Source organism: Pholis gunnellus (genome assembly GCF_910591455.1).
Source record: "Pholis gunnellus genome assembly, chromosome: 23".
Classification (NCBI taxonomy): Eukaryota; Metazoa; Chordata; class Actinopteri; order Perciformes; family Pholidae; genus Pholis; species Pholis gunnellus.
Window position 1 is genome coordinate 6,616,864 of NC_136550.1, and position 24,922 is coordinate 6,641,785.

Below are 24,922 nucleotides of genomic sequence, written 5' to 3' on the forward strand. Positions count from 1 at the left end.
ACTCATTCACGCATAGCTGCACCATTAATTACATTATTGGTGACATGTGCCTTAGTTTTTAAGCTGTAATCATGTTTTTCTTTTACATTATTTGAAACCCAGGTGTTTATTCCATCTGACTCTTATTCATCGATTTAAAAATAAATACATTTAGTTGTAATTTTTACTCTATATGTGAAGCATGTTGGGCTGCATGTTTACATGACAGGTGACAATAAATACATAAAGTTGAGTTCATTTTATGCACATTTCCACAAAGTCCTACCTGACATATGATGTGCTATCTCTGGAAACTCTTGGATCTCCTCTAAGCACAACGCGAGTTGGTAATCACATAGTCACATGATCTGTCGGCTACTTAAAACATTTGTGTTGACCTTATTTAGTCATTTTTGCTTAAACGTGTGTGTATTTTCTTGTTTAAATTTTAATTCCACCTCATTTAAAACTGTTACTTAGACTATCCAATGAAATCCAGTAGACTGAGTGGTACTTCGTACATTTAAACTCAAGTCAGACTGATCTTTCCTCTCCTGAATGTGGCTCCGTCAGGTTAGTAATCATGAATCACAGGTTTCTCTCTGGGCTTGTTTGATTTGGGGGAATCCATGTCTGACTGCGAGGTGGGTTGAGATCGGTTGCTGTGGGGATATTTACCAACTGTGGAGCTCGTCATGTATGAGAGGGCAGTTGTTTAGAAGGAGAGTTCACCTTTTTAAAAAGTGATATTTTTTAAAACCCCTCTTTTGTAATTTGTGTTTTTGTGTCACCTCATTTTTGTATTTTGTTAAGAAAGTAATGAAATTCAAGTACTACAAATCAGGTTGAAAATGAGCTGTTTCATCAGATGAATAAGGATTTGTGAAGTAGGCCTAGTTTGCTTCCTCTTCCTCCATTTGAAGTTATTCAATCAAGTTTCCGCACTTTTTTACTTCTTTTGTGGTTGAGTCAGAGGGCTGGGCTAAGGCTGCCAGAGACAGAGGCAGGAAATATGGTGTGTGTGTGTGTGTGTAAAGAATTTGTGGGTTTAGGGACGTGTTTCTCCTTGCATGACTGCTTTTCTCTCCGCTCTCCGCTCAGACGTGTTGTGTCCCACCGCCAACTCACTCTCCAAGGTAAGTTTTCAACATCAACCTTATTTTTTTTGCTGTACAGTCTGATTTGTTCTTTCTTTGTCCGTTTCTTTTCTTTCACCCTGAAGGAATTTTGTTTTCTATTTTGCCTCCCTTACACTTCTGTCCCTGTTTGCTCATCGCATTCCTTCTCTTGAAATCAGCTGAGGGATCTCACAACGGGACAATGAATCTTTAGTTTAACTCCAGCGAGACATTCAAACTCTTTGCTTATTGTCTGCTCCACCTTTTTCTGTTGTCAGTGGGGGAAACCAACCTTTAGTGTCCTTACCCGGTGTGTCCATGTCTCACTTCCTACACATCATCCTGGTCTTACTTGCAGCAACTTCCTTAAAATTAGGGTTGGGTATCAAAGCAAGAATTGCTTCCTGCTCCTTCCTCTTTGTTCTCTGGTCCTCTCAATTTCTCCCCATCTGCAACACCCTGACGGATTTCAGTCTCCTAATCTCATACAGTGTATAAACACACACACACACACACACACACACACTGTCTACACTCACCCATCAATTGACAGATTGCTCTCAGGTCTCTCCACGCCTGCCGCTCTGTCCGCCTACATATTGTCTGCTCTCATATTTCTGTCTGGTTATCAACGCATGAATGACTGATTGAGTCGGTGACCCCTGCAGCCCAACGGTGACCTCTTGTTTCCATCTAAACCCCTCTGATCTCCATGTCTCCTCCATCGAACCCCCACTGACCACTCGGGTCAAAAGGGCTTCGATCTGTTTTTAAAATCTTTTAATGTCGGCCTTGTCTTCTCTTTGGGTGACATAATGAAGACTAACGTTTGAATGTATTCCTTTCTTCATTTCTTTTCTTATTCCCTTGATGTAAACGACAAGATTGGACTAAAGAGATTCGATCCTTAAATAACTCGCTCAACGCTAATAACACAAGACAAAGAGCAGATCTCACATTTCAGAAGTTATGTTTACTGATCATTTTAGGACTAGTGCTCACTACCAAGAGCCACAAAATACAGGGTGTGCCCTTAAATTACAAAATAATAATAACAATAATAATTTAAAGGGTCAATTAAGAAGATTTTCCACATGTTGTGACTACTGTGAACGGCCTAGTGACTTGTATTTGCTTTTGCAGACGCTTTCAGAGTTTGTAAATGAATGACGGTGGCGTGGCGACGATAGAAATGGAGGAATGGGTGTTCAGAGTGTTGAGGGCCTAAAGTGAACGAGCTACACCGCTGCTTGGGAAAGTGTGAGAGCTTGTGTTGGGCTTTGCGTAGAACGAGAGTAAACAGGGTAAAGTAGGAGGGAGGAAGAGCTGGAGTCAGAGGAGAAGGGAAGAGTGGAAAGATGGAGGAGCCAGCAGTTTGCTCTCCCACTAATTATCCACATGGTGTTTAGCTTTAGCCAGGAACCAGGAACCCGACTCTGCTTCCCCCCCCCCCACACACACACACACACACACAGCGTCCTATCCTCAGGCGGCAGGTAGGCTTTCATCACACCGGCTCCAGTTACCTCTCACATATAAGCTAACCAGGCCAGGTGAGCGCTAACACTCCTCCTCGCCAGACCTCTCGATCCCTTACAACCCCACACACACACCGGGTCACACACACATACACACACACACACACACCACTGGACACGCAGAATGGAGCCGGAGTCAGACAGCATGCTGGAGGTACCTCAGGACATCATACAGTTAAGTGTATCGGGCCTTTTTCTCTGCCTCCCTGTACGTGCTCTTGGAGCGGCTGTCCAAGCATTGTAACCTTAACTCAGGGCCCTGCATGTGCTGCCTCAGGCCCTTTCCTCGCTCCCTTACCTCCTCTTACCAACTTATGTGTTCATATATTCACTCTGCTGCATTTTTACTCTCTCCGTCTGGTTTGTTTTGGTCAGTGGACCGCACCTGTTTATCGATGGAGAAGTTTATTAACATGAGTTTGAGCTGATATCAGATAACAGGAGATGAGAGTGACTGAGTCGTAAAAACTACCTTCCAAACTGAAAACCCCCCAAAACGGAAAGGGGCGTTGCTGTTGCGACATCCTGTTTGACTGACCACAGTTTGTGGCTGAAGTTTTGCATGTTTGATCCGTGTCCTTAGTTGACTCCAATCACCTTAATCATGATAATTGTTTGTTTACCAGTCCTCCTTTATCAGTAGCTGTAACTTGAGTTTGATATGGTTTCAAATGCTCGTGTGGTATCATCCAGGAAATCTTCTTAATCCTTTGATTATCTGTGGAAGCACGAAACTGCAGATATAGAACACTCTTATAGTGCATCTGATAACTTAAATGCGTGTCTTTCTCTTCAGTCAAGAAGTGCTAAAGTCGATTTCTCGCGTAGTCAATCAAACTGAAAATTAGGAAAAAGTTCATTCTTGACCTTAAAACAGCACGTAAACAACAACAAAAACAACTCAGATGTGTCCTCTTCAGTGGATATAGCTTAGTTATCACTAAATGAACTGAGCAAACTCCAGTTTGTCATGTTACATCACATGATGAACTGAGCTTGTCTCTATCTGCTGAGGAAGACCATGTTTGAAAGCTGAAAGCTCTGTTCTTTGTTGTTGTTTTTTAATCAAACAACTTTTTGAGTAAAAGTTCTTGATCTTAGCTTTCAGCTGCATCTCATGGTCTTCCTCAGAGGATATACTGAAGCTCAGTTGTTCGTCACATGAAGTTCTCTTACAACTGAACATACTTCAGTTCATTGCGTAACTTACGTCGCATGATATCTCGAGATCTCCACCGGCCGAGGAAGACCATGAGATATGGTTGAAAGTTAAAAGCTCAGGAAGTAGCTAGCAAGTGGACCTTGAGTTTTACATTGTTTCCTCTTTCCCCGACAGATATACCATCTTTACATTCCTCATTTTTGTTGTTTTGTGTAAAAAAAATTGTATTTACTAAGTTTTAACTTGTTTTTATTTTGATTCCTATGAAAATAATGACTTTACATTTTTGATAAAGAGGCCAAACGGTGAATGTATCTCAGTTTCGGCACACAGTGAGAGAAAATAGGAACAGAAAGGCAGCAGTAACGTGTCTCTCTACAAACCTCACTTGTCATGCAAAATACAAGGCGGCAAGGCAAGAACAGAGGAAGAGTAAGAGGTGTGTTCGGGTGTAGTATATAAACAACCTGTGTGTAATGGTGGGAAGAAACCACCAGACAGAGAGAGGTGTACATTAGAGTGACTCATCCAAATCCATACCTGGCTCAGTCCCACCTGTGACCTGATCTTGCTTGCATACAGCCACGCCTGGCTTAGTTAGTGTGGCGTGCTTGGTCTTGTGTTGCATAGAAGTGATGTAATGTAGCCTGTGGTTGTTAAGCAGCAACACAACTCCTCATTTTGTGTCAAGTCTAAGTGTTGTTGTACATCAACCGCTCTGTCCTACCTAAAGGGATTGCGGTTTGGGGGGTGTCCGTGTTGAGCTCTGGTCTTTGCAGTTTGACACGTTTTACTTAATATTTCTGTCGGTGTGGAGAGCAGTAGAGTTCTGTAAAACTTAAGTGTGAATGTCAAGAAATGGACACCCGTCTTCTGATCGTGACAACTTTGGCACTTTCTGAATTTGCCTCGACGACTTGACTTCTGCTTTTACTTCTCTTTAACTCCGACCAAAACCGAGCATCCACTCCCGCATGGAAACATGCCGCAACTCGATGGATTTACACTTCCTGTTTCAGCCAACCTCTTTCCCTTCTGTAGGAGGGGAATTGCTTAAACTAGGTATGACTCAGAGTTCCACCTGACTGTTATTCATTGTAAAAAAAATCACATTTGTCAGCCGGTTCCCTCATATTTTCTGCCCTCTCCACAGCAAAGTGTGTCCCCTTTCCTTTCGTCTTACCGTTCTTTTCTTCTTCTTCTCTCCCGGCAGTATGCTCCCCAAGGCAGCACCGGGTCAGTTTGGTCCAGAGGTCAGCGAGCCGGGCCTCCGAGTGTGGAGGGTGGAGAAGATGAAGGCGGTGCCGCTGGATCCCTCCGAGGTCGGATCCTTTTATAACGGGGACTCCTACCTGGTGCTGGAGAACCGCGGTGAATTGGGAGCCGACCTCCACATGTGGATAGGTGAGAGAGAAACATCTGGGTTAACAATGTCTGTCGTGAAGAAAGCAACACAAGTCAAAACCTTTTTACACTTAAATGTGTAGTCCTGACTTGAAGAGACACTTTTCCTATTTCTATTTCACTCTGTCACGCAAAGCCACTAACCATTAGTCCAGCGCTTACTACACACCTAATTCCGGCCCCGTCATCCCACTAATGGTGATGACACATGAGGAGAGAGGCTGGATGGAGAGGGAAGGAGTTGACGATGAGAGGAGGGAGCGAGTAAGAAGTCCCGAGGGAAACTGGGATGGGTTTTTGGAGCGGGGGCCCCATTAAAAATGCAGGACCGCTACAGTACTCAAATGTGGCTGTTGTTTCCAGCATGTATCCGGTGCTTAGGTAACACTAAGCTGATTGTTGTAGCTTGGAGACGGCTCTCTGTGCTCAAGCGTCTCTATGAAGCCTCCCTCCGTCCTCCACTTGTTTACAACTGACCTTGTTGTCTTTGTGCGCCCGCTGGCCGACACACTGTTTGCTTCTCGTCTCTTTTGTCTCCATGACCCGTCACCTCTGTCAGCGGCTCTTTGTTCCTCATACTGTGGCATGTTAACCCCTTCCGGCCTCATTTCTTAATGATTTTTCCTTTTTTTCTCATGTCACTCAAAGATCACACTTCCCTCTAATAAACCAAAAGGTTCATTAAGACTAAATCAGAAGCTATGAACAGAAAGTAAGGTCGCCTACATGTGTTGAAGAAAAAGATGTTCATAAAATCAGTTTTGTGAACTCAATAATCAGTTCTTTCCTCTCTTACTGACTAACCCCTTCTCTGTCGTAGGTGAGAAGTCGTCCAGGGACGAGCAGGTAGCGTGCGCCATGCTGGCCACCCAGCTGGACAACTTTCTGAGCGGCGACCCCATTCAGCACAGGCACGTCCAGGGCTACGAGTCCCCGGAGTTCATGGCCCTCTTCCCCAGAGGCGTCAGCTACAAGGTGAGGGGAAAAAAAAGACCCGATTCTGCATGTTCAGGCGCTTTAAACGCCATCGAAATATGAGAGAAATTCTTATCGTTTTTGTATATTATGACAAGATGGAAAATAAACACACTGCAAGACACAGAAATAGCTTTTTAAAAAAGAGTCAAATAGAATAATAGAAAAATGTATTATGATGTGTTAAGTAAGTGTTGAACTTGCAATTTCAACGAAACTTAAATCATTTTTAGATTGTTGTGATGCAAAACATATTTCTCATTTTATCTGCCATCTGCTTATTGCTGGCTTAATCCCTTTTATGACTTTACAGCGCCCTGGATATTAAGGCCATTGTTCCAAAGTTCACCCAACCCCATTCGCAGGGCGCCAAGTTGCGCTTGTTAAAACACACCGTGTTACAGCTTTCATTTCCCAGCAGGACAAATAAAAATAAAGAAATAAAACCTAAAAGCCTCAATGCCTTGACATGAATATCCCATGCATGTCTCTCACAGGTGGGCGGAGTGGAGTCGGGCTTCAGGAGGACTCAGTGCTCCGGGACGGTGCAGAGGTTGTACCAGATCAAAGGGAAACGCAACATCCGTGCCAAGGAGGTGGAGCTGTCCTGGAGCAGCTTCAACAAAGGAGACTGCTTCATCCTCGACCTTGGAGAGGTGAAGCGAAAACACCTGTCAGCTTTCACCAAGTTGGCCTAAGCACTCAGCGAACTGTTGTGATCTCAAATAAAGTTGGTTGTGAATGAGGTGAATATGAATAATGTGACAGTTTTCACAGTTGTTGTGATCTCATGCCGTCTCGTTTGGCCCTCCAGACCATCGTGTCGTGGATCGGGTCGCAGGCCAACATGTTCGAGAAGCAGATGGTGCGCGAGATCGCCTCGCTGATCCGTGACACGGACAGACACGGCAAAGCCCGCATTGTGGACATCAACGAGGGGGACGAGCCTGAGGAGATGCTGAAGGTAAAGGCTTTATGTTCGTGTCTTATTTGTATCGCCTTTATTTGACAGCGTAGAGAAACCAGACTGGATTTGGGGACAGAGAGAAGGGGAATTACGTGCATCAAAGGTCCCAATTCTGAAAGTAAATGAAAATAATTTGAATTAAAAAGGACATAAATTAATTTAAAATTATAACGGAACCATTTGCTTTCTGTCTAGGATTTAGATAAAGCAAAAACCGTAACCACCCTCGTGTCTTCATGCTATAAATGTGTTAATTAGTGAGCTGTAGAAGGCCTGGTTTGAACAGAGGCAGAACAGCTGTTTCCCTTTGTGTCTTCTATAAGCCGACCGTCTGCTGCCTGTAGCTTCATCATTAGTGTGACGTGAGGGTTCAATATTGGATTGGCGGCGGTTGGATCACTCTTGTTGAGAAGAAACATCTGGAAGGAGACGGAAAACGTTCTTATTAAGCAGCACTTTACTGTTCTTCACACTTCCCTCAGCTTCATGACTGAAGTAACCAATCAGAAGCCAGAAAGACTTAAAGCGAGTTAAATGTGAGGACAACAATAGATTCAGCAGGTTATTGTAACCGTTTTAAAGTCACAGACGAAATGAATTCAACATGTGCATATCTCCATTATCTCAAAAAAGAAAACAAGCGCATGCTTTCCAGGTCAATCACCAAAAATGATTGAAAATCAACTGAATGAAATCCTGAAAAACAAGCTGTGGGTGTTTTGTTCTGGTTGCTGAGCAGGTCCTGGGACAGATGCCTGAGCTGGCAGAGAGCACACCAGAGGAGGACAAGCAAGCAGACACCTCCAACTCTGCCTCCCTCTACAAGGTAACGGCATCTGCAAAAGCTTTTAAAACTGCCCCGATGCATCAAACCACCATTTTACATACTTCAAGTATGAAAATGTGTACCTTCATTTGCTCCACAGGTGTCTAACGCGACAGGTTCCATGACCATGACCAAAGTGTTGAAGAAGAGCCCGTTTGCCAAGGATCTGCTGGTTCGCGACGACTGCTTCATTCTGGACAACGGCGCCAACGGAAAGATCTTCGTCTGGAAAGGTGAGGAAGTACTACTTGACCCCGAACCAGCAAACTGGTGGCGCCTTGAAATGCATACCGAGGAAAGTGATCGTCGTTACATGCCAGTGATATTCGGTATCTAATTGGATCCAATTTTAATGAGCATCGTGAAAAATCATGGCTGACAAGTTTTCACAGGGAGGAGAGTCGCAAGGCCGCACTTGGAAAAAGTGAAGGATGAGCATTTCTTAAACAACACCAGCATTATTTTGTAGTTACCGTACAATTTAGCTGCTAATCTCTGACTGAACATGACATGTTACATAATGTTTTCTAAGGGTTTATTTCTAGGAACAGAGTTTTATTTCAAAGTAATGCAGCGCAAGAAAAACACTAAAACGATGTGAGCAACCAAACTAAATGAAGCCTCCATAACTAAGCCTGCCATGCCGTGTCTCATTTCTACTTACATACATACTTGAAACAGTTATTTTCTCCTGTGGACACAAGAAGGAGTAGCTGTTATGCTCCTAGCAGCTGATAAGGATCCACTAACAATATGCTGCATATACATTAAACTGCCAGTGCTAATGTGAGACATCGATTGGCTGTCAGGTACTGGAGCAAACGATGAGGAGAAGCAGATGGCCCTACAGACGGCGGATGACTTCATCGAACAAATGAAGTACCCCAGGATGAAAACACAGGTACTGATTCTAAACTAGTCTCTCACTTACTGTAAATGTTATTCTATAGCCGCTCTCCCGCTGTAAAAGGCTCCTGCAGCCTTTTACAGCGGCTCGTAATGACGTTAAAGGGTTATTCACGGGTCTAGTTTATCGCCTCCCTGCTGTAAATGTGTCTGTGTATTGTGCTGCAGGTGGAGATACTTCCACAGGGGAAGGAGACCATGATCTTCAAGCAGTTCTTCCTGAACTGGAACTAAAACATTTCATGGGAACATTTGACAAAAATCCTGCAAGCGAGGAGAAGCTGTACATCTGAAATCAGACAGCATCTGACGTAGAAAACGTTTTTTTTTTATATATGCATGTACTTGTATGTACATATTTGTAAGGTACCGTGCTGACAGAGCACTCTTTGGCTTGTTTTGAAACTGGTAGAATAAGAGATGTGATGCCACTTTTATAAATGCAAACACGTTTCTTCTGTTGAGATTTTAAGGATTATAATTTAAACGAGTTTGGATTTTTTTCTTCTTTTTTTACATTTGTTCTAGTGTCACAGATTTGCCCGCATTTGACAATAAATCTGAAGCTGCTTGCTAAAGGATGTGGTCTGATTTTTTTTTTTTTTCCCCCAACAAATTCGCTTTATGAGACTCAGCCACAGAAACGCCCATGACAACGGTCTTTGCATAACGTTGTTTAAACTACACCCTCTCTATTACTTGCACGCAACAACCCTGTTTGACGTCACAGTCATGGTCCACTGTAATCAGTGCGGTACTTACGTAAAGGTTTGAGGCACTTCAACTAGGTTGTGTTATCTGTTTATGATGCATTGTTCTATGAAACCACCCAACAGTGTATGGATTGGTTCAGTTCGCTCCACCTACAACAGTGAAATGATACATTAATGCATCAGTAATAATACTCCTGAATCATATAGTGACTATTTCACTCACAGGGCTGTTTTTTAAATTGCATTATTATATAATAAGATTTGAAATGCATGCCTCGTCACATCTTAAAAAGTAATAGCTTCATGGTCTCTTATTTTTGTATCACAAATCTTTATTGATTTTGAACACAATACATCACTTTATTCCAAAATGGGTTCCCCCGTATACCCACCCATACACTCTGAGCCATCTATGTACATAAAACCAATAATGATACTTTACAAAATGATAATACAAATAAATAAAACTATTTAAATTACTGAGGTATATACATATATAAAAAAGAAACGTGCAGAAATACCTGCCTTCTTCTCGTATTTTAAATGACTCTTTTTACAGGTCTTTTTGTATTGTCTTGTGTTGCTGTTCAAAGTTGCTGAATAACTAAATATGCAAGTGCATATGGATCCTCATTTGTTAAACGTCCATGTTACCGCTGCTTCAACGGCCACTGAAGGCTAAAATAAATACTGTCTGGTTGAGTGTTGTGTATTTATGGCCTATTAGGCTGATGACTGCAGGTCATAGGGCAGGCTGGTGATGTGGGATAAGAAGACCCTGGTGCAATGACGTCTTTCTTCCAAGAGCTAACCAGGAAGTAAATGGGTCGCAAATATGTCAACCGTGTGAGGTGGTTGTTTATTTTATGATTTTCCTGCATTGCAAGCATGATATTTGAAGCTTACTTTCTGTTCTGTGTGTGTCACGGATCATATATTATCTTGAAAAGAGACAAATATGAGGAAAAAAGTATAAAAGGCATGGGATTAAACCATCATTCCTCGGAAAAGTTGTGATTTAAAACTGCCTTAAAAAATGTTTACATTAATTTATGGTTTAAGATTATGATCAAACCTTTAGGTTTTCTCCTTTTCCCTCTACATAAGTCTGAAACGTCTTCCCTATAATGGACAAAATGGACAAACTCCAAATCCATCCAGATAAAAGAAATCAGGCCGACGTGCTCTTATTGGAATCGTGCCAGCAGTTACCGAGAAGCCGTTAGATTTCGTGTCAGAGACCTTTCCAGCATCACCTCAGAGGCCATAAAAGAGTCCAAAGATCAGAGAGACACAGAGAGGAACAAAACCGCTGACTGGAGCGCAGCGGCTGTCCAGTCGTCTCCACCAGCAGAGCTGCACCACCGCTCCCTCAGACAAGAGGTATGAAACAATGAACACCAGCCTACTATACACTGTGGTATATGTCTTTGATACAGGTCTGCGTGATATGACTGAATCTATAACAACATATTAACATTTTCTTCTGAATTTATATTCAGTATAGATTCAATTATTATAATTTGGATATGATCACAAGCTTTATAAACTTATAAACTCATACAGTAAATTGATACTCAGGCATCACAGAATTCTTTCTAAATAAATGGTTATTATCATAAATGATGAACATGTTTAAATTGTTTTTCTAAGTGTTTAGCAATTACAGTAAAAAATGTATTTTAGAGCAAATATATAGCTTTTTGGAGTGTATCACATACAGCAATAGTATGTTTCTCAACATTCTGTATCTGTATCATATTTCCATTGAAATTAAGAAATTAATTAATAATAATAAGAATTATTAATAAGAATTTTCTTGACAAAGAGAACGTAAATCTGGAAATATTTGATCTATTGCTATCGATTTAACATTCAATAAAATAGTTAAAATTGGTTCCGACTACACATTTATACATCAGTAAAAAATGATTCAATGATAAAATAGTCAATATAAGCAACTGACAGGGGCCGTTTTACTCTCGATACATGAAGTGCATTTTATTAATATTACTTACAGTGTCAATGCCGGACTTTTACTTGTAATTTACTTGTATTTTTATATTTCTGTATTGCTGCTTTTACCTCTTTCATCAGCATTACATTTGTCTTATCCTCTGCTTCACAGCTGTGAGGACGCCACCATGGAGATGAAGAGTATCCTGAAAACTGCTAAAAGTAGGTTTTACTAAAATATCTTCATTCAATCACTGCCAAAGCCACTTCTCTTCTACAGTCATGCTCGATAACTGAACCCTGGGCAGATAATAAGACGTCATGGAGCTCACATCCAATCTGATGCTCATAAATGTTTACAGTCATTCAGGGTTTAAAGACTTTGATTGTGTCTGTAAATAATTGATCGCCGAAACTCTTCAAGCCACTCTGAATCGCTATTAATTATATTTTCTATTATTACGATTGGAATATCAATACGCTGTCATGTTGATTTACTTCCTTTGTTGGAAAAGTAAACCTTCCTAATTGTTTCTGGATGCTTGTATTGGAAATCAACCGTGTTGAACTCATATTAACTGGAACTCAAAAGACGTTTTTCTTCTGAATTTGTCCCCCTGCAGGAGTGGACATGCTGAAGCTGGGTGACAGCGGCACCCAGAGCAGCTCCATCGGGGCCGTACGCTGGACGCTGCCCGAGGAGGACGTCCAGATTCACAGCTCGGCCCCCAGCAGAGGCACCAACAACCCCACCAAACACACGGTACATCAAAACAGCCTTGATTTTGATTAAACTGATATTTCTCTATTTACATTATTTAAGTGATTCTGTTTTGTTTGACCATATTTTTTAAAAAACCTGTATGAATTTCCCATTTGGGTTTTTGACTATCGTAAAAAAAAAAAAAAAAAAAGCCTACAGCAGGAATACACATGTAAACGTGACCTGTTGCGTTTCCTGCAGCAACATCCTCGTCAGAACGGCATGAAGGATCTACGCAGCCTGCAGGAGTGTGTGCAGTTCATCCATCACTGGAAGGAGCAGGTGGATCAAGTCTGCAAGGTAGGACATGCGAGAAGGAAGGAAAAAACGAAATAAAAAAAGTTCTCCAATTTCCTTTTGAAAATACAAAGAGAGCCTGTCGTTCTAGTATCAGAGGCATAAAAGCGAATAATAATAACAATAATGTGACGAATAAGGTGCATATTAAAGAAAAGAAGTGGAGGACCTTGGTGATCTGGCTGGAACAGAACATGAAAGAAAATCTCTGGATATAGAAGCAAGTTTTAAAGCTTTATAAAGAACTTTACAATCAATCATAAAAAGATACCTGAAGCCGTGGGGAAACGTGATCCATGTTCTTGTTTCAGTTAAGACTCAGACAGCAGCCAGCGCTACCTGTAGTTTTCTTATTGACTTTTTAGGTGAAAGAGAAATTAAAATCCTGTACAATATTCACTCATGAACAGCAGTATCACGTGTGAATGTAGAGGGCAAAGACCAAATACAGAAAGGTTTGTGTGAATATCTTGCCCGTCAACTGTAGACTTAAGAAACAAGACGAGGAAGAGCTCATGTTTGTTTCTCCTTTTATCATCCTTCAATTTCTTGTCAATGTAGACGCTTGTTGTTTGCCAGCTCAGGTCAAATGTCGAACAAACGGATGAGAGCCTTTTGATTCTGTCAGAGAAATGAGGATTCATCACAATACGGATTGGATAAGCGCTGCTATGGGAAACCATTACTTTGCTTGGTCATGCAGAGTGACGACGTGGTTATTTGAATGGGTGTGTGCTGAAAGCAAACGCGTTTATTGACTCTTTTATAGGCCGGTTACATGACCCTCTGCGCCTGCAGCGCTTGGACGTGCAGGGTGGGCCTCGACATGTTATGTACCATAATCTTTACCATGAGCTCATATGACTTTCATAATATTAGCTCGTGTAAACAAAAACAGTCAGTGCCCAAATTTTCCTGAGCCTTGAAACTCACATTACCGTCGACATTTGTCTTTATGTCATCTTATTGTCATAGTGCCGCCACCATTGTGTTCTTCAGAGGGTATGACATCGTCTGACAGTGTGTTGTGTTTAAGCAGGGCGGCGGTGATCCAGAGGAGGGCACCAGTAAGAAAGAGTCCCAGAGTTCAGACAGCCGCTCCGAGCGCAGTCTTGAGGAGAGCAGGAAACTGATCCTGGAGTGGGCCGACGAGCTCCACCATGTCGACAGGGTCAGTGCACACACACATGAGCCAATGTGTGATTGAGTACTGTGGTGCTCAAAAGAGACCATACAGTGACTATCAATGAGTGGTTGAGGGTGCAATCTTTGGAACAGCTGTGGTTGTGAGAGGAAACGTATTCTGATATAACAAACAGCAAAAATATCAATCTTAACGTCCTGCATTTGTGTCCTCAGCTCCTGAAGGAGAAGCCCTGGGCATCAGAGAGTGAAGAGAATGAAAATAAAGAAGAGGACGCCAATGAGAAGGCACAAATGAGGATCATGGAGTGGGCAAAGGAGCTACAAAAGGCGACTGAGGTGAGAAAACAAAAGCAGAAAAACAAAGGACAATTATTTAGTTTTACTCTCAAGCCGGCGAGCACTTTGTCAGAGTTATTGTCACGTGTTTTTCTTTTTAAGGAATCTTTTTTTTTTTGTGTGTGTTTCCAGAGTTGCGGCGTTGCGAGCGACGAGCTGGGTAAAGTGCTGCGTCAGCTCGGCCTGAAGAAGAAACGTCTGGTTAACCTGCTGCCTCTGCTGGAGTTCATCACCTGGTCTCTGCTCAAAGAGGACAGCACGGTGAGAAACCCCCCCCCCCCCCCCCCCCCCCCCCCCCCCGAGTCACACAAAGAAACAGTCTGAGGTTCATCTCTAAAAAAAAAAAAAGAAATGAAAGAAAGAAAGACACGCAGTTGTTAAATGACACCACGCAGTGCAGGCATGGCGCGGTTATGAAACAGCTTTATGTAGCGTGTGATTTGAGTGAACCCTGCTCCTCCAGAGCGTCAATAAATGAACTTGGTGATTTAGTTTATATGATCTGCCTCTGACATGATTCATTGCAACATGAAATGTCCCTGATAACTGATTTATCTTCAGAGATGGTGTGGTGTTTGCAGCAAAGATTGAAGGATTATTTTGGGGTTGGAGCCTGTGTATTTCAGCCAGAGTTGAGGCATGAATACGTCACATGACTTGTGCAGTAACAATACGCTGCTCTTTGCTCTATATGTGTGTGGTTATGACTTCCAGGGCTTTTATTTAGTGTTTGAAGAGAAAAACAGGGCAAGGAACCTTGCGTTTTGCGTCATTGCTTTCATAAAGGCAGCGGTATCACCACAGCATTTACATGATATTTAAAATTGCGTGGTCATAACGAGAGGCTATAAAGATGCTCTTTCTCATGAAACATTTTTATTACTTCCTTTTCAGAAAATGATTCCACAGTTGTGGTTACTGGCAAAGCAAAGGACCTGGAAAGCAGGAATTCCCAGATACATCCCCAACTCAGGTGCGCAGCTAATCTTAATCTTGTCTCAATCTATATGTGCGATGAACACGTCCCTGGTTTATACTTTGCGACTTTAATATAACGTCCGTGTCTCAATTTCAGTTTGGACTTGGATTTGCAGTGCAGCAGGTAAGATCAGCCTCCGTTTTATCTTCATCTCATCTCACAGAGAAAAAGCAAACAGGACGACACACTCATCTGTGGCCCTTTCTTTGTCCCGACAGCTGATGTGATTCTGGACCCAATGACCAACCACCCCTGGCTGCAGCTGTCAGAGAACCAGCGTATGGTCCAGGAGGGCCACTCAGAGTCCGACCTGCCTCACAGCTCGCAGCGCTTCGACGGCTGGCCCTGTGTGCTGGGCTGGGAGGGCTACGGCAGCGGCCGCCACTACTGGGAGGTGGACATAGCCAAGAACGGCTGCTGGCGCGTGGGTCTGACCACTGCCGGCTCCAAGCGCCAGGGCCGGTTCCCCATGACCCCTAACCAGGGCTATTGGGTCTTATGGCGCAGCACAAACCAGTTCTACGCCTACACCAAGCCGGAGACTCCACTGCCCGTCGGCCTCATGCCTCGACGAATGGGGATCTACTTAGACTACGAAGAGGGCCAGATCTCCTTCTACAACGCAGAAACAAAGTTCCACATCTACACCTTCACTGGGAGCTTCAGAGGGAAGCTGTACCCTCTGTTCGCCCCGCTGGATGGTCGCACATGCATGACCATCCAGCAAATAAACACGAAAATAGATGAGCCTTAACGACTCTGACTGGACGCTTGGAAGAATTCACTTTGACTTGAACAAAAAATTGCGTTGAAAACTAAATCTGCACGAAGATGAAGATTTGTTTTCCGAAAAGCGGCGTCAGCTCTGACTTTCAAAAGCGCACAAATATTTGGAATTTTACATGAATTTTCCTTCTCTGAATGTTGCTTTAAATATGTCTGTCAATTTCTGCCCTTTTAAGCTGAATTTAAAATCTCTTCTGTGTCAGACTTTAAACTCATTAACAAAGGCTGAACTATATCAAAGTGCTGATGATGTTGTTGATAGATGTATCTGATCATAACACTCCGAAAATGATCTAAAAAATCTGCAATGATTTAAGAGAAATCTTATCAGACCACGAGAAACAAAAACCTGGGAGTAAATAAAAGTATTTATTTTTTTTAAATGAAATGTTTTGAAAGAGGACTTCAATTTCGACAACTTTCATATTTATGTGTAGACGCAAAAGTGTGATACATCTAGATACATGCATGCACTTTATAATGCACTTTCAGATATGAACATAATAAATATTTAATATGCATGATACGATGTCTTTCATTCTTATTTCTGATATTTTTCTGACATACATAACACCCTCCTGCAGAGCTGACTGTATCCCTCAAGTAAATACATCACTTTACATGATGTGTGTCAGGAGTCTCTCTTACACGCCCAGGGTCCATAAGCCTCACAGCTGGAGGCGAAGAGACTCCCACCTCCCCTCAGGTCTGCACAGTCCCTGTGATCAGCATCCCACTCCAGCGTCACCCTTCAGAACACACAGGTAGGTGATGAGAGAGGACACCGCACAGCATTAGAGCGTTTGATCTGTGTGGTTGTGTGAGGTACTTATTTTGTCACTGTTCATTTAGTTTCTTTGTTACTGTGTGGATTTGGTGTTTTAACGGGTTAGTTTGGATTCACTGCAGATGTTCAATATCTCTTTTATTCAATCGTGCATGTGAAGAACGTTTGTGCCCGTCCCTCTGGACTTACGGCATGTAGCGCTGGATGTCTGTCCCGTCCAACCAGAGCCACTGACCCTCCTGCTTAGCGTCTGTCAGTCCGATCCACATGAAGGGCAAGTGAGGGAACTTCCTCATCACCCTTTGGATAAAGTCCTGAGGAGGAAGCGACATTTAGAGAGGACTTTATTTCCATTTTGGGGACAGAAAGTCTCCTTCTTCTTCTTCTTCTTCTTCTCCTACCATCTCTGCAGAGTCTTTGATCACAGCCAGGCTGCTGTTGTTGTGTTGCAGGCAGAACTCAGCGCTCTCATTCCACCGACGATCTTCCTGTAGCCCCGCTGAAAAGAAGTAGCAGTGACTCCTCCACCACCGCCATCCGTCTGGACACAAACTGCACCTGGAGTCTACAAACAGCAGGAGGAGGATGAAAGTATCGGGGTAAAGATCCTGAACGCTGCTCGAAGAAATCATTTCACGAGAGCCTTCGCCACTTCATCCGTTAAATCTGCTAGATGTCACAATGTGCAGCATGTAAATCACCTTGAGTGGCAGCGTGGAGCATGAGGTCATCATCATGGTGCTGGTTTTGGCACTGCTGCAGTCGCTCCATCATCATCTCCTCTCCTGGAGTTTTGGAGGTCTGATCCACTTCTGGTGCTGCCGTCCACGTGGCTGACAAATGAACACGAGTAACTTAATGCGGGTTTCACTTTGTCACCGCATTTACTTCAAGAAGAATATGGTAGTGACAGGAAAAAGATGACACACACACGCGTTTCCACTCAATCTGGACCGTTTGACTGTCTGAATCAGAATCAAATTAACTGGAAACTGTACAGTATATACAGTACAAATATAATATATTGTAAAAATGTATTCTCTTATACTCATACTCACCAAATAATACGAAACACCAAATAAGTCCGGAGACCAGGATTGTTGCTGCCGTCGCAATAACCACTCTAATTGTGAGCCGACATGTTTCACAGCATCTCGTGTCTGTGGTGGTAAAAAAAATAAACGTCAACAATCATGAAACAAACAACTCGATCATGGACGATGACATTTTATATTCTCTACATGTCGATGGGATAAACGGTGACAATGTTAACCAGTGATTTCAGGACTAAAACACACGTACATTATAAAGTATTTATAATAGTTCATGTGTGCACACTTTTACCCTCTGGCCTCTGACACCCGTTAAGAGAAAAAACTGTGACACTTGATGCAGAAGTAAACGTGTACTTTTTGAAGCTCCGTCTTTGAATTTCAGTCTAAACTCTTCATATCAAATTGCAGTTTTGTTACGTTAAGTTGTCGTAGAGATGCTTTTTTTATAACTAACCTGCCGGTGTTTCCCTCTTTGCATCCTCTTCCTGGTTTCTCGACTCCATGGAGCAGTTTGATGCTCCTTCTCCTCGTACTTCAACTGTTTCACGTGCTTGTTGACTCATGTTTACACCTTCTCCCTTTCACACATTTAGCTGAATGAAATGTGACCACTCCGCCCCTTCCTCATATCACAGCCGTTCTCTTCGACGTTACTTGTGTGGCGTTTAACAGAGGAAGCCGTCAGGGTGTACCGACAGCTTATAATGTGTGGTGGTAACTATTTCTAAACGGCACCGTCTCAGAGCCTGGGGGGGATTTATGTGCAGATATACAACCCAAACCTGGACCTGACGTAACCGCTGTGAGGCTGAGTTGATCTGCTGACCTCACCCAATCTATCTGCTGCTTATCTGATCAACTTCTCATTACAAAGCCATCAGGTCAAAGGGATTCTCACCATGGTCCATAATCAAGATTTTAACTTGTAAAAGGAAGGAGTGCGTGACATTTTGTGTTCAAATATTTAACCATAGTTGATCATATTGTTGTATTTCAGGATGCAGTGAAATTGGAGTAAACCTTACACAAACATTGTTATTAGTGTAATAGTATTCTATACTCTATTCAATGATTGATCTGGAAAACTTTATTGAGCGCTTGAACATGATACATTTTTTTTACTGAAGCAAGGAAGCCAATTTCTGCCAGGAAGGAAATAATATAAACAGTTAAACATGGTAAAAACTAAAATGCTCATTGTATTTTTGAATTAGTAAGTGAAGTTTTCGGTTTAATATCTCATGATTTGAGTCACGTTTTTGACTCACTACTTTACAATTTTGACCTAGTAAGTCTTTTTTTGTTTACTTACCACAAATGGGTTTTTTTTTATCATCAATTCATTTGATCATCTTTTTTTCTATTCCTGGTGGAAATGCGCCGTGTATGCAAAACAACATCCAGGTACAACGACCGTATAAAAGTCAAAAACACATTTAAAACAAGAGGAAATCAGCGAAAGTATAAAATAGGTTTTTGTATTATTGTTATTTTGCTGTTGTAGAATTAAAATTCTACATTAAAAAGACACGGTCGGCTCAGTAAACTTGTCACTAGATTTGAATAGAATCTGAATTCTTTTCACTAAATATGACACAATGTGGCCTAAGATTTCCTGAGCAGCAGTACAGTGCAAAACACCCAAGATAGAAAACTCTTAAAATACCTTCACCAATACCAATTAATCAATAGTAATAATAATAATAATAATAAGTAATTAGGCTTTGCTTTCAGTTTCCAGCTTCTCCAGTCTCCAGTAAATCTTGTCCCCCAACAGCTCCTTGAAATGGTCTTCTAACTGCAACAAAACACACAAACACCATCTGTTTATGGACAAGCACTTCTAAAAGCAACTGTGTTCATAAAACACAAAAGTGAGCCAGTCCTTATCACACATACTCCAGATAATCTGCACTTTTACACTATTTTAGAAGAGAAGAGTATTTTGTAGAATAAAACAACCTTTTGCTTATTAAGTTTAACTCCCAAACCCTGATTTTGTTTTTGCCACCGTGGTGATTGACATACCTGAGTAAAGACAGCGTCCCTCGTGGTGGTATTATCACACAGGAGAGACTCGGCCGAGGAGCACAACATAGACAGGCTGACTTCCCTTTTCTCTGCATCTGGGGAACAAAGCGAGACTGTGAGATGTGTGAACGGGAAGCTAAAACAAAGAGGCACACTCTCAGTCATACGGTAAAATAAGCATTTGGAAGAATACATAATGCCCGTCAGCGACAAAGTAACACAGTTAGCTGCTAATAGGCTAAAGTGTGCACAACAGCCAGTCTGGTCTTTTAGGTCTGAGAGTCTCACCTGTACAAGTTGACACAACTGCCGGGGCACTGCGCTCTCCATTCGCCACGGTTCGCACTTCAAAGGTGTAGTTAGTCCCGGAATTCAAGTCTTTAAACGTGTAGCTGGTTTTGTTATCCACAACGTCAGAATAGTCATGGCCCCAGAAGCTGGCGTGGATTCTGACAGAGTAATCGACTTTTGCTATGTTTTCAGGGGCGCTCCACTGGAAGGTGATGTGGCTTTTATTGGAGGAAATCACCGTGGCATCAGTAGGCGGCAACAGCCCTGGAAAAAAAAAAAGAGGGAAAGGGAGGGAAAATGTTTTCATCATCAATGTTTCATATCGTCGATCAAAGATTGTAGTGACAGATTTTAAAGTTTTGCGAAAACTGTTAAGTTGGGATTTTGGCAGCCATTTGATGCATTTACATTCTGTAAATAACTATATATATATATATATATATATATATATAGCAGTGTTACTATTTATTAGTGTCGGAAAAGGGACTCACTGGTGAACTTGGAGCGTCCCACTGGCTGGCCTTTGATAAGTCCACTAAAGGTGCAGACAATCACTGTGTAATTGGCTGCAGCCTTCAGTCCGTCAAAGTACTTCCTGTGTTCAGTGAGGTTGTGTGTTGGGTTTACACGTATGCCGTCCAGCTGGAGCTCGACGTTGAAAGATGGAGCACTACCCGCAGAGGACGCCCACGTGGCAGTGAGGGAGTGAGACGTGGTTTCCAAATTCAGGTTTGAGATTGGTCCGGGAGCTATGCAGGAGTCACAAAGTCAGATTAGTGATATTCAACACAGCGGGACAGAGTTTTTGTTGTTTCTTGTCAAGCAATCGGCCAACAAAAGAGGCTAAAGCATTAGCCCAGAGTTACCGGTGTAGTTGACGACGGTCACATTGTCTCCCTCCAGAGTGTCATTGGCCGTCAGTGCCGTCACACTGAGGGTTAACTTGGTGCCCATTGGCAGCGGTGTTACTCTCTCTTCTGTTTGGTTCACGATTTTATCAAACTTCACTCTGTGAGGAAGAGAAGCAGTTACTTGCTACTCAAACTGCAACAGGCAGAAGCAGCAGTGTATCGTGTGTGTGTGTGTAGTTGTCAGAAATTAAAAGACAGTACCAGTTTATCCCAACTTGAGTCTTATTACCTTATTACCTTTTAACACTCTGCATCTATTTGTGCCTTTTTGTTTTACGTGCGACGTCTGCTTGTGAATACATGTGAGACTGTGTTAAATAAATATACCTGAATTTAAAAGTAAAAAGGAAGAAAGTACAGTCTGGACTGTCCCATCTACAAATACATACTCATCACTGTCCGTCAAGGCCATCACCCTGAAACCTGTGGCGTATCCTTCAGGTCGCTCCCAGTTAAGCAGCAGTGAGTGCATTTTGTTCTCGGACACCTTCAGGTCGGACACTTTCCCAGGCTCTGAAAGACCAGATGAATAGACAACCGCAGTCAGTAACAGTCTCACAGCGGTGTCACTGTTCTGGTCAGATGGGGCTCGAATTTGCATCTGCCGATTTGAATTTTATGTTGTGGGAGAAACAAATAACCAGCTATTTCCTCATTTGACCATAAACAAGCTTTAGATGTGCGTTCACTGGTCTCATTCATACAGTGTACTTCCTGTGTAAAAAGTGCATAAAGTGTAACACAGCTGCATCAGTCCTGTCCGGCATTATAATCATTGTATTTGCGTTAAGTTGAACTCACTGGTGTAGTCTCTGACGTTGGTCCCTTCACTCAAAGTAGAACCGTCCCCGACCCCTGAGAGGACGGTGAATGTGTACTGGTGTCCAGGTCTCAAACTGCCCACTTCTTTTCCCTCTGTGTTACTTTGAATCGGCTCGCCACCCTGGACCGCAATGAGATAGAAATCCACGTTTCCAGCCGGTTTGCTCCAGTTGAGGTAGACTGAGGTTCCTGTCACGTCGGTGACGATGAGCTTTTCCACTTTGTTTGGTGCTGAAAAAAAAGACTGGTGATCAGAGTCCTCTTACAGCAGGAAAAAAGACAGATTTGACAAAAAGGAGGCAAACTCACTGGTGTAGAAGGCGGTCTCCTGCGGGTCAAGGTCTCTCCTGCACTTCACAGGGAACACCTGGACGGAGTAGTGGGTGCCGGCTGTCAGGTCGACAAGGTCATAGGTCAAATTGTTGGTCTGGAATTCTTTTAGCTCCCCGTCAGCTTTTACTTTAACGCGGTAATAGTCGATGTCACCGGGCCCGTGTAGCCATGTGAGGATAGCGCTCTCAGAAGTGGTCTTGGCCACGGTGGCTTGGCCAACGAAGCGATCTGAGGTTTGAAATAAGGGGAAGATCGGTAATTGGGAAAGAAGCAGAGACATCCACGAAAGGTAAAAATACACAGGAGAAGGAGTACGAGTGCAAACATAAGGTGTATATTCAGAATAAGTACAATTAGACTATAGCAATGTTAGACGTTGAGGTGAATTCTAGTCTGAACGACATCTAGAGGTGCTTTTTCTTTCACATTTGGTCAAATTTCAGTTGTTAGGTAGTTGCATATGTTACATTTACTGAGCAACTCGCAACTGTGTACGGTTGTGCTATTTCTGTACGTTGACAGACGACAGAACACATTTCACTTTGTTTCTATGATTTTTCTCACGTTTAGATTTAACTTAATCAGAAAAGCAACAGTTCGGGTGCAGTGGTGAGACAGGTGACACCTCAGTCGTCCTGCACACGTCGCCTGTGGCTTTCAATGAGTCCTACCTTCATAACATATGAAAGGCAGAAGCTCGCCGCAGTTCTTTTCAACCCAGGCCCCGAAGCTGAGCATGGCCACACAGGAGTCTTCAATGTAGTTTGTTGTATTCTCGGGGTCATCCGGCGGCAGCATAGGTGACCGCACACACTCTGGCATTACTGGCATCGTGGGCGCAGCTGTGGTCCAGAGTCCAGTATAGTTCATCACAGTTTGGTCTGTGACGTTTGCGTCTTCTCCGGGTCCGCTGAACTTCATCCCATCTGGGTTTGTAGATTCTGTGAAACTGGTGAAGTTCATCACATCTGGGTTTGTAGATTCTGTGAAACTGGTGACGTTCATCACATCTGGGTTTGTAGATTCTGTGAAACTGGTGAAGCTCGTCACATCTGGGTTTGTAGATTCTGTGAAACTGGTGACGTTCATCACATCTGGGTTTGTAGATTCTGTGAAACTGGTGAAGCTCGTCGTCGTCGTCGTCGTGGCCGTCGTTACTGGACAGTTACATGAGCAGAATGTTTTTTCCGAGGAGGATTTGAACACAGGCCAACCGGGGTACCAGTTCTGGAAGATGAGGGGTTCCCCGTCGGCCCAGCGGGACCAGGACATACTGGAATTGTCGGTGGAGGAGAAGTTCTTGCGGAGGCCGACCCAGCTGTCAGAGGTGAGATTCAGGGAGATGGTTTTGATGTTTTCAGGTGTCACTGTCACCAGCTCTTTGAAGCAGACCTGACAGGACGTGAAGAGATTAAGATGGTTTTGTTTCGTACAGGCCTGAACTAAATGGACAAACTGTCCGTCAGTGTTGTTGAGAGTCTACTGTTCTTGTGACAACTTAGAATGAATAAATCAACGGTTATGATTTCAACATTTGTACAGCTCTGGTAATATAATTAAAAGTGCTTTCAATTCAGTTTCTCGTGGCTATAAACTGGCAGCAAACACATGAAATTCAAAGCATTAATCGCACCGATTGTCTAATCCAAACTCTGCAATGTGAATGTGACACGGAAGTAAATATGTTAATTACCAGCTTTGAACACCGGTTTTAAAATTTGTATAATTAAATGCTGCTTCAAACACGTGTGTCTTACTAACTAAACATCACAAGCTGGTCAGTGTTTTCAAACAGTCCAGCCTCGTCGTACATAGAACTGAGCTTCACGTTGTACCTGGCAGTAGTTCCTGGCCTCAACCCACGTGAGGTTCGTCCAATCGTGACGGAAGTACTCTTGCTCTGCAGCGCTGCACATCAACGCCAGAGCTGAAGAGAAACATACCGACAGCAGATTTAGCAGTTTGTGAGGCACTGATCTACGATTCATCAGAGCCCAGGGTGACATCTTTAAATTCATACGATATGAAAATAAGCAATTGTTACATCTGGGAGGCAGGACGGGAGCATGTTTGGCATGAAAATTAAACTTATTAACTTTTTTTTAATAACTGCAGATTCAGATTTCTCTCCATCAACCAATCGATTAATCAATGAATCGCTTTTGCTCTGACCAAATGTCTACCTCTATATCCTCAACAGTTATTTAGTTTTGCAGTTATATTTCAGATAAAGCTGCAAGTTCTAAATAATCATTTATTTATTTTATTAATTATGTTGTACCTTTTAAAGCAAAGTTTGGTCTGAAAATGTGTTTAAAATCGGCGTACCTTTAAAACTAATCGAGATTTGGATTAATAATGATAATCATTAACTGCAGCTTCAACTGTTTTTCTTCCATCTTTAAAAATGTATTTTACAGATAAACACCATTAAGAGGAAATCATACTCACAATAAATTAAAAAAAACGTTTTTTCCTTGAGATATAACTTCCCCATGTTGGATTCCTGTGGATCCTAGATTCAGGGAAGCTTCTTGAAATTTCACAGGACTGCTGCTGTGAAATAATAATAAGAAAGAACCAAATCAAATTCATCTAAAACTACATGAAGCTAAACTAAATAACGAACATGTCTCACTACTCACCCGGGCTATTGATGCTCCAGATGTGACCTGCTTCTCTGAACAGAAGGAAATGATCTCTCGGTACGAGAGACGTTCACAAAACCACGACTGTTCCAGCAACACGGAAGATCAACAGGTAAAAAAACAGCACATTTGACTAGCAGCGCAACACCAGGCAAGAAACATGCTGCTGGGTTTGCATCCTCCCAACATGCAA

General features: G+C 42.5%; 4 protein-coding genes across 6 annotated transcripts; 2 read left to right on the forward strand and 2 right to left on the reverse strand.

Moving 5' to 3' along the window:
- The first annotated feature begins 983 nt into the window (after positions 1 to 983).
- Positions 984 to 9,450, forward strand: capgb (capping protein (actin filament), gelsolin-like b). Its single transcript, XM_079185102.1, has 9 exons — positions 984 to 1,115; positions 5,011 to 5,201; positions 6,022 to 6,176; positions 6,674 to 6,832; positions 6,991 to 7,140; positions 7,883 to 7,969; positions 8,070 to 8,202; positions 8,779 to 8,870; positions 9,044 to 9,450. The coding sequence occupies exons 2-9, from the start codon at positions 5,012 to 5,014 to the stop codon at positions 9,107 to 9,109; spliced, it is 1,032 nt and encodes a 343-aa protein (XP_079041228.1). The 5' UTR covers positions 984 to 1,115; position 5,011; the 3' UTR covers positions 9,110 to 9,450.
- Positions 9,451 to 10,905: 1,455 nt separating this feature from the next.
- LOC306715069 (E3 ubiquitin-protein ligase TRIM69) lies at positions 10,906 to 16,371 on the forward strand. Of its 2 annotated transcripts, none has more exons than XM_079185298.1 (10): positions 10,906 to 10,971; positions 11,717 to 11,766; positions 12,168 to 12,307; positions 12,509 to 12,607; positions 13,641 to 13,775; positions 13,964 to 14,086; positions 14,219 to 14,347; positions 14,981 to 15,059; positions 15,162 to 15,188; positions 15,284 to 16,371. In XM_079185298.1, the coding sequence occupies exons 2-10, from the start codon at positions 11,733 to 11,735 to the stop codon at positions 15,817 to 15,819; spliced, it is 1,302 nt and encodes a 433-aa protein (XP_079041424.1). In that variant the 5' UTR covers positions 10,906 to 10,971; positions 11,717 to 11,732; the 3' UTR covers positions 15,820 to 16,371. The 2 variants fall into 2 exon arrangements, with proteins under 2 accessions (XP_079041424.1, XP_079041425.1); XM_079185299.1 differs by having other exon boundaries at positions 13,644 to 13,775.
- Positions 16,372 to 16,421: 50 nt separating this feature from the next.
- On the reverse strand, positions 16,422 to 18,226 carry LOC306715070 (natural killer cells antigen CD94-like). Its single transcript, XM_079185300.1, has 6 exons — positions 18,148 to 18,226; positions 17,697 to 17,798; positions 17,340 to 17,471; positions 17,040 to 17,203; positions 16,828 to 16,952; positions 16,422 to 16,600 (listed from the first exon to the last, which is right to left on the reverse strand). Exons 1-6 carry the CDS (start codon positions 18,194 to 18,196, stop codon positions 16,483 to 16,485), a joined length of 690 nt encoding a protein of 229 aa, XP_079041426.1. The 5' UTR covers positions 18,197 to 18,226; the 3' UTR covers positions 16,422 to 16,482.
- A 514-nt stretch (positions 18,227 to 18,740) lies between these two features.
- On the reverse strand, positions 18,741 to 24,776 carry LOC306714313 (receptor-type tyrosine-protein phosphatase eta). Of its 2 annotated transcripts, none has more exons than XM_079184303.1 (12): positions 24,727 to 24,776; positions 24,533 to 24,637; positions 23,917 to 24,008; positions 22,753 to 23,473; positions 22,058 to 22,309; positions 21,728 to 21,979; positions 21,316 to 21,439; positions 20,882 to 21,024; positions 20,507 to 20,764; positions 20,013 to 20,279; positions 19,722 to 19,819; positions 18,741 to 19,491 (listed from the first exon to the last, which is right to left on the reverse strand). In XM_079184303.1, exons 2-12 carry the CDS (start codon positions 24,576 to 24,578, stop codon positions 19,411 to 19,413), a joined length of 2,334 nt encoding a protein of 777 aa, XP_079040429.1. In that variant the 5' UTR covers positions 24,579 to 24,637; positions 24,727 to 24,776; the 3' UTR covers positions 18,741 to 19,410. The 2 variants fall into 2 exon arrangements, with proteins under 2 accessions (XP_079040429.1, XP_079040430.1); XM_079184304.1 differs by having other exon boundaries at positions 24,533 to 24,634; positions 24,727 to 24,753.
- Positions 24,777 to 24,922: the final 146 nt, after the last annotated feature.